This window comes from Acomys minous, assembly GCF_964271855.1.
Source record: "Acomys minous genome assembly, chromosome: 1".
Taxonomy (NCBI): Eukaryota; Metazoa; Chordata; class Mammalia; order Rodentia; family Muridae; genus Acomys; species Acomys minous.
Window position 1 is genome coordinate 141,424,807 of NC_140483.1, and position 8,842 is coordinate 141,433,648.

An 8,842-nucleotide genomic window follows, 5' to 3' on the forward strand; every position below is an offset into this window, starting at 1 on the left:
TTCTAAGCCCGATTCATACTTATTGAAACACAGATTCTGTTTTACGTCAACCATCCAAAAAGACGTGAAGCAGATACACTGGCTTCAAGCTGCTATTCTCTGATAGTGCGCAGAATTCGCTCAGTACTGACTGAGACATGCTCTCTAGACAACCTGCCTCAGCTCTCAACCTCCCGCAGATAAAGTTCCCAAAGTACTCACTGCGATTGCAGAGCACTTGGAGTCGGAGGCCTAGTGTTGGCTCTGTTTTTTAACAATTAAACTTTATTATACAACCCAACTATCTTACACAAGAGGGAAAAAAGGTTAAAGGGAAACAAGAGTGAACGTCCCGGTATCTGTTCCATGGGACAGGTCCCTAGGTGTCTCTGGCCTGTGCGCTAGTCCGGCCTGTTTGCTGATCCTCTTCCGGATCCATGTGTGTTCGAGCTTGGTCTGAACCTGCTGCCCTTCTCTTCTCTCCACCTGCCTGTCTCTCATATGCAAGGGCCAGTCTCTTCCTCCCATCAAGGGTCAATTAGAAACATAATAATCCAGATGGAGTACCCCGGTCCGCTTTCTGAATTCTAGGCCCAGGATGGTTCCACCCAGTCTATCTCAAGGTTAATCTCAGGGAGTATTCGTGATGTATGTCCAAGGGCAAAGCCTGCCAAGACTGCTTTCACCTGTGACAAAGTTTACACTCCTTCCCACAGCCTAGAATGAGAATTCTGGAGTTTTGGTTTCTTTAAAAAACATGAATAAGCCAGGAGTGGTGGTGCACGCCTTTAATCCCAGCACTCAGGAGGCAGAGGTAAGCGGATCTCTGTGAGTTCGAGGCCAGCCTGGTCTACAGAGAGTCCAGGACAGTCAAGACTCTCTGTGTAACAGAGCAACCCTGTCTCGAAAAACCAAAAATAAAAAATAAAAACCATGAATATTATAAGAATATGTTTTTGTTTTTTCCCAGGTGTGGTGTATGGGGCTGCTTCACAGCACCTGACAATGATTTGCCTTGTGCTCCAGCAGAGGCATGGTACTGCCAGCTGCAGAGAGTTTCTGTGACTGTGTGACATTTGGAATTCTGAGAACTTTTCAGAGGGTGTATAAGTGCTAGGGTCCTGAGAGGTGGGGGTCGGTGGTTGTTGGTCATTCAGGGGGGTTGGTTGTGGTTTGTTAGTAATTATGCTTCAAGAAGAAACAAGAAGAAAGACACTAGATTCATAGAGCTCTCTCTCTCTCTCTCCTCTCTCTCTTTCTCTCTCTCTCCCCCCTCTCTCTCTCTCCCTCCTTTCTCTTTCTCTCCTGTCTAGTGATGGGGGGATGAAAAAAGGGGTAGATAAAGGGTAAGAAAAAGAAGAACCCATAAAGTAGCAAAAGCCAAGCTACAGAGAACAGCAAAGATTCCAGACACGAAGGAATGCCGTATGCAGCTAGCTGTGTGTGCTGGCACATGCCTTCGATCCCAGCACTGAGGAGGCAGGGTTTTGAAGTTAAAGCTACATGGTAAGACCAGGGGAAGAATGAGGGGAAGACTTAAAAAAAAAAAAAAGGAGGTGAAAGGGGATGAAAAGGAAGCGGGGAGGTAAGGGAGAAGGGAAAAGGAGGATATGATATGCACAAAATAAAAAAGGATGTGCGTAGAGCTGAATGAGAGGAAACTGGAAACACAGGAGTAAGACCCTAGACTAGGTACCAAGGAGAATAAAAGAGAACTTCTAAAAAGGAAACACCAAGAGTTGGCGATTCCAGATGATGAACGGGTGGGTGTTCAGCGAGGCGATGCCCAGCTGACTGGAGCCGGTGAGCCAGAGGCAGATACAGAGGCAATGTCCAGCAGGACAAGGGGATGAGAACAGGAGAGGTAAAGAGCCAGGAATGGAAGAGGAGATCTTAGCACGTGGCTGTCTGGAGGTTCAGGAGAGGGAGACAAAGTTGAGGCAATACCTGAAGAGATCGTACCGAGGGCGAAATACACAGCATGTTTTAAGCGAACTGGGAAAGATCCCTCTGGACTCGCTTAACCATCACCTCTTTCTTCTTGGCCTGGCTGCGCATGGAGCGCGGAGTAGCTCTTTTCACACTGGAGACCAGCGCTTCCCCCTTTGTCGGAGGTGCGGCCTCGGCACCTTGTGGCTCTCCTCCGGCCACACTCCCTGATCTCCCGCCCTCGATCCCTGCAGAGTTACGGGCTCAGGTATGGAAGTTTGAGGAGCTGCTGCCCCAGGTGTGTCGGCTGGTGACAGAGAACTACGAGGAGCAGCACTGGAACAAGTTCTGCACGTCCATGAGGGAGATCCAGGAGCAGTCTGAGCAGCGGCACAAGCAGCTAGAAGAGAAGAAGGTGAAGGCCGCGGGGGCCAGCAGCGCAGGGAACTGATGATGGGGGCCGGTCATGAGCAAGACCGGAGAGGAGCTAAGTGTGGGGGCTGCTAGGGACAGGGGAGACCGGTGAGTCAGTAGCTGAGCCAATACTTACTTTAAAAAAAAATATTTTATTAATTTATTCATATTACATCTTAATTGTTATCCCATCCCTGGTATCCTCCTATTCCTCCCTCCCTCCCGTTTTCCCCTTACTCCCCTCCCCTATGGCTGTGCCTGAGGGGGATCACCTCCCCCTGTATATGCTCATAGGGTATCAAGTCTCGCCAATACTTCTTGGCAGAAGGCACTCGCCAAACTCTAGGCTTGTCTTTGAAATCTTTGGCAGGGCTGTGGCCACTGAGATTGGCGACATTCCTGCAGTGTTCTTGGTGCTGTTGGAAAAGATTGGTGCTGATTTTACTAGGCTAAAAGCCCAGATTCTGCTGAAGCAAGTGGCCAGCTCACCTTCTCCCAACCCTCAGAGTTGGCACCAGCCACGCCCTCCCTCATCCTCACTGCCTCTCAGTCCTCTTCCTGCACGCAGAGCACAGGGCACAGCTGTCTGCGCGTGGCCTTAGTGGACGTAAGCCAGTGGTCCCGATTTCAAGTCTGGGTTGAAATCTCTGCTCCTTTCTGACTTGCTTGATTGAAGGATAAAAACTTCCAGAAGCTCCATCCAAACCTTGGCCACCCCACCTATGCCCAGCAAATGGAGTCGCTCCACATCATGGAGGAAATAAGGCAGGAAGAGATGGACCAGATGATCCATGAGAGCCAGGAGAAGATGGAGGTGAGTGCTGCCTTTCAGCCTCCATCCAGGGGCTGAGAGTTGGCGCTGCTGCTTGGTACCTGAGCCAGAGAACACACAAAAGTGGTAGGTTTTTATGGTATGTGAAGTGGTCATTATGGGATGCTCACATTACTTTGCTTGCTTGTTTGTTTGTTTGTTTCTTTGTTTGTTTGTTTGAGACAAGGTCTCTCTCTATATAGTCCTGGCTGTCCTAGAACTTGCCATGTAGACCAGGCCAGCCTTGAACTCACAGAGTGCCTCTCGAGTGCTGGGACTAAAGGCAAGGGCCGCCACACCTGGCCATACTTTGATTCTTAAATTATTTACTGAAACCAGTAATGAGCATTTTCTTCATGATCCATACCTGCTTTTATTTTCCTTTTGGTGAATTGTCTTTGTATCTGCCTTGGCCATTTCTGGATTGTGTGTGCATGTGTGTGTTGGGGGTGGGGTACGTGTGAACACCTATGCATGTGTATGTAGAAGGCAGAGGTCACTCAGCCTGTTTTAGGAGACATGGTCTGTCACTGAGCCTGGAACTCACTAAGTAGGCTAGGCTGGCTGGCCAAAGAGCCCCCCAGAAACCGCTGTCTCTGTTTCCCAAGAGCTAGGATTACAGCACACAGCACTACACCCAGCGTTCTTGTGAGTGTGGGAATTGAACTCAGATCCTCTGCTTCCCCAACAGGTCCTTTACCCGCAGAGCTATTTCTCCAACTCTTCCACCTCCTTTCTTAGTCTCAAACCAAACCAGATGTTGGGAGAGGTCTCTGGACTCTGAGGACCAGGTGCTAGCTGAGCGCAGTGCAGCTGTTAGCAGGATATGTGGGTCGCCTCACTAAGAGCCTCTCTCTGGAGTCGACTCTACCCTCCCTCTGGCAGCCTGGTGGTGGACAGCTTGTCTATAAAGTCTGTTTTTCACTCTGTTTCCTCCAGCAATTCGCCAAGAAGTACAGCCGCCTCTTCATAGTGAGTTTGGCCTCCTTCACGGAGAAGTTCCTGATACAGTTGGACGACGTGATCACCATCGACGACATCCAGATGCCACGTAAGTGGCACACCAGCCTCCTGTGTGGCCCTGGGAGATCATGAGGTGTGGAGTGGTTAGGCCTGAGGAGTTTCACTGTCCCTCAGTCGGAGTGAAAACATTTTTTGTTTCATTGAATGATCTACAGTAGCCACCCCTGTGGCTTAAGTGTACAGCAAGCGAGAGTAACAAAGTAAATAGTAAGTTGCAGATAGGGTCAATAGGCAAATAGCAAAACCTCATCTCACAGTGCTCAATACATCCAGTTGGGGCATCCCACGGAGCCACCTATCTGGACCTAGTGATGGATAATCCTGCACAGAGTAGGGTGTCCCCTCGGCGGAGGCTTCTGTTATCAAACTTGGAGGTCACAATCTGTTCCCCAAGTCAGATCTGGCCTCCTGTCCTCAATAAGCCTACTGAATGAGCCAAACTCAGTGGAAAGCAGAAAACAGAGATTTATTCTGCATGACCACATTTCAGGAAAGGCACAGAGAGATCCAACGAACCCCCAAATCTGTCTTCCAGGTCCTGAAGTGAGGCTTTTCCCCCATGGGTGGGGTTCCCTGGATTCTCTTTCTCACCACAGATGGTTTTGTACAGCAGGGCGTACAGTGCTCCCCTCTCTGTTGGGAGGAGCGGGTACTCCAGCTGTTCTTGAGGGCATCACTCTTGGGCTGTTTTCCTTTTTTTTCTTCTCTCCATGTCACAGAGTCTGGGGTGGAGGGAAGCCTAAGCCCAGATAGGTGGCCTTGGGGGACACCTTGAGACAAACATGCTTGGGTTTGAAACAGGGGCTGAGCAGCCTGTTTCCAACTGTGGCCAACTTTTTAGTGAGTGCAAAAAAAATATGATAATTTACTAATTCAATGTATACCATGATTGGACTGAATTGAATTTTACTTATTTTCATTAAAAAAAAGCAACCCACAATGTTTTGACTGAAAGAGTAAATGCCAGCCAAAACGACGAGTAAATATAAAAATAGAGCCTCGGCAGAGAACATCCTCATACTCTTGGGGTTAGGGCACCTATTGTGAATATAGAATAAAAATCAGAGGCCATAAAGGAAATGGTGGTACTTCTCTGAGCCAAAATTAAAATGGGGGATGGGACTGGGTGGGGAGGGGGACAACTCCAAAGCATGTTCCTCCTCACAGCCTTTGAGTCAGAAAAAGGCCAGCTATCCCTGGGGTGCAGGGTACTCTCACAGGTCAATCTTAAAAGTAGACAAACACCGAATAGCCAGGCATGGTGGCGCAGGCCTTTAATCCCATCACTCGGGAGGCAGAGGCATGTGGATCACTGTGAGTTCGAGGCCAGCCTAGTCTACAAAGTGAGTCCAGGACGCCAGGGCTAACACAGGGAGACCCTGTCTCGAAAAACCAAAAAAAAAAAAAAAAAAAAAAAGACACAAAAAACAAGCAAACAAACAAACAAACAAAAAACGCAGACAAAACCCACACACATGTGTTTCCCAAGAGCAGCAGTTCCCAAGGCAATGACAGCAAAAGGGACTGGGCCCTCACTATGTGGAGGAATGCGGATGTAGTATGGCAGGAGCTCCGGCTCCACATTAAGAGCCCACCCAGAGCTTTCTGTGGCTTAAGGTACTCTTGATGTGCACCTTAGTCCATGGGATCCTCCTGCCTCAGCCTCCCAGAAGCTGGAGTCACAGGCACGCTTCTCTGTTTCAGTGTGGGAGGCCAGTCTGTTGCTCACTGCTCTCTCAGAGAGCCTACAGGCTGTATTCAGAGCCCTGCTCCCCTCACCAGGAAAGCATGTAAAAGTTGGCTCCCCAGGCTAGGCATCTGGTTAGCAGCCTTGACTGTTCTTTCCAGGGTGAGGCCTCTTGTCTCTAAATGTGACCACGGTGGGTGCCACGTCCCTGCGTCTCAAGCTGTCTGTGAGGTCACAGTCAATAACACACCTCTTTCCTGTCAGGGATGGAGCCCCCCAAACAGAAAGTGTCACTCCTTATACGAAGGAAGCTGGCCAGGCTCTCTCTGGATGAAGAGAGTGAGAAGCCCCCGATTGAGCGAGGGAGCAGGTGAGGGTCCAGGGAAGCAGGGGGCAGTGTGAATGGTTGCATCCACTGAGGGTGGGGCAGGGCGTGGAGAAGGAATAATAGTCCTGGAAAGTCACTGATTTCCAGCCTCCACTTTTCTTCTCTGACATGAGCGAGGCTGTTTGAAGAGAAAGCTAGGTGAGGTCACCAAGCACGTACTGAGAACGCCACAGCTACTGGCTCCCATGAGAACTGCCACAGGGGTCTACAAAGAAAGAGACGCCTGTCCCCAGGGGGAGGTACACTGCCGCTAACACTGTGAACTACTCCAGCTGTCTGTCCTGTGTAATGACAGTTGCCAAAGTACCTGTCCCCAGGGTCTGTAGGCTGTGACTCAGCCCAAGTGTATTCCCTGCAGAAGTTCTTACGGCATAATAGAGAAAATTAGGCCAGGAGCTCATGGCTGCTGCCTAGACGGCAGCCTGATGAGAAAACCAAGGCCCAGAAAAGGGAAGAAACTTCGGTGTGGCTTTTCCCTTTTCTCATACCACAGGCCCCATGACCATACGCACTATTTGGTTATCACCGGAATAGGAAACAGACATAAAGAACTAAAGAGGAAAAGTTCAGGGGAGTAGGCGGTGTCAGGGCTAATGGCTGAGTTTTCAAGCTGTGCACCAGCTGGCTGGCCAACGATGACACCAAGCACCTTTGTCTACAGGAAGTGGCCAGGAATCAAGCCCACCGAATTCACCATTAAAAACAAGATACTGACTCGGAAGACAGCATCAATAACCACCTATAAGACCACCCTGGGCCACTTGGCCACCGTCGAAGCCCGGGACGCTGTTTACCTGGTGAGTCAGGGTCAGGCGGTGCATGCCAGGGGGGAACAAGGCAACTCAGACTGGCTATCCCGGGAAGCAAGGCGCTACACTCCATCTGGCCCAGGGGAAAACAGCACTTGCCAGTGTGCCCCAGAGCTGCAGGTCTCAATTCTCTATAGGCACAAGAATACTTGCCAAGGGCCATGTCCATCCCCAAGAGCAAAGTGGTGGCTAAGGTGTGATTCCTGTGCTATACCCAGATGAGAGATACCTCACCCAGTGGTCACAGAGAAAAGCTTTTGCAGGGGGACAGTAGAGTCAGGCATGAGGCAGACAGACGCATCAGTGCCCACAGCTACAGGCGTGCATTGGGGTGCAATGGCAGGAACGCCCACAGCCTCCATGTGCTAAGTAGCATCTGTCGTTCTCCACATGAGGCCTCTTGCTGCATCCTCCCTGCAGCTGCTGAAGGATGTAGAATCTTTCCCATTTCCCTGGCAAAGGGCAGCCATACCTGAAAACACTCGCCTTTCCATACCACTCCCAATCGGCAGAGCCAGCATTCGATCTCCACTGGTATATAGACCGTGGGACTAACCTGATTGGGTATCACCAAAAAGCCACCTAAAGTATCTCTTAGCTCTGGAGACATACAGATCCTTAGTCCTGGTGCCCACAAAGAAGCCTAGTCTTCTCCACATATCCATCAGTCCTGGGGAGTACCCAAAGTGCCCAGTGCTGGTGTGTTCCCAGCTGCTACTACAGGTCCCAGGCAGAGGACAAGACTCCGACTGATGAATTCAGTGAGGGGTGGAGACCCAGGGCTCAGCCTTCTGAAGAAGGGAGGCTCCTCCATGGATGCTCCACCACAGCATATAGTGGTCAGGAGTGCTCAGGTCCCAGAACCGGAGACATATGGGTCTCGGTCCCTGCTCAGCTTCTTTTGAGCTTGGGTGACCACGGGTCTCAGCCTTCCCATCTGTAAAGTGGGAGAATAAACTCGCCTATGTGTGAACTTGTGGAGTGAATTCCTGAGGAATGGTTTTGGAGGACTAGTGTTGGTTCTTGAGGGCCAGGAGCTGCTTGCTTGCTGTGGGCCGCAGAGCTCAGAGCCCCCAAGCCAGAGAGGACAGGGACGCCTATGGGCCTTCTTCTTGCTTCGCTTCAGAAATACTTGGCACTGTTGGAAAAAGAACTAAAGACCATCCAGGCTCACACCCGGACACTGGAGCTGGAGGCACAGCACTGGAAGGACAGCTGGAGGCGCTCCCTTGACACCATCCAGGCCCTGTACCTGACCCAGCCTGCTCTGCCCCCAAAATAAAGCCTTTATTTCTCTCCCCTGTCCGTCCTGTCTCTAGCTCTACATCCCAAGCACTGCAGTTTCATCAGAGATGAGGGCACTTTTGGGAAAGAAGACAGGTGCAGAAAAGGGGGTGAGGGTACACAGTGAGTGAGCAGGGTTGGTTGGTACCAGGTACCAGGATCCAAACACTTAACATAGATCCCGAGAGTTCGAAGGAGACAGCATCCAGACGCGCACTCAGGGCTTCTTTTCACTCTCTGGATGGAGATGGGCTGAGACAGTATCTGGCAGCTGGGCCACGAGGTGTCAGGGGCCTGCCTGGTCCTCACTGTGGGGGAGCACCACCATGAGAAAGCCAGCTTCTGGGGCTAGAGAGATGACTCAGTGGTTAGGAGCAGCTGCTGCTCTTCCAGGGGACCCGAGTTGGGCTCCCAGCAGTCACACTGGCCAGCTTACAATCACCTGTAATCCAGCTTCAGAGTCTCCGGTGCCTCCTTCTGACCTTTGTGGGCATCTACACACACACACACACACACAC

General features: G+C 50.7%; 1 protein-coding gene across 3 annotated transcripts in view; it reads left to right on the forward strand.

Annotated features, from left to right (window-relative positions):
* The window catches only part of CCDC180 (coiled-coil domain containing 180), a 61,826-nt gene extending 53,490 nt beyond the window's left edge, over nt 1-8,336 (forward strand). For 2 of the 3 annotated variants that reach the window (XM_084784263.1, XM_084784265.1), the window contains exons 32-37: nt 2,163-2,323; nt 2,999-3,136; nt 4,073-4,184; nt 6,108-6,213; nt 6,893-7,028; nt 8,167-8,336. In XM_084784263.1, the coding sequence (XP_084640389.1) occupies nt 2,163-2,323; nt 2,999-3,136; nt 4,073-4,184; nt 6,108-6,213; nt 6,893-7,028; nt 8,167-8,322 (809 nt within the window). In that variant the 3' untranslated portion in view covers nt 8,323-8,336. Of the gene's footprint in view, nt 1-2,162; nt 2,324-2,998; nt 3,137-4,072; nt 4,185-6,107; nt 6,214-6,892; nt 7,033-8,166 lie in introns of all 3 variants that reach the window. The other variant, XM_084784264.1, reaches the window with a different exon arrangement.
* Nucleotides 8,337-8,842: the final 506 nt, after the last annotated feature.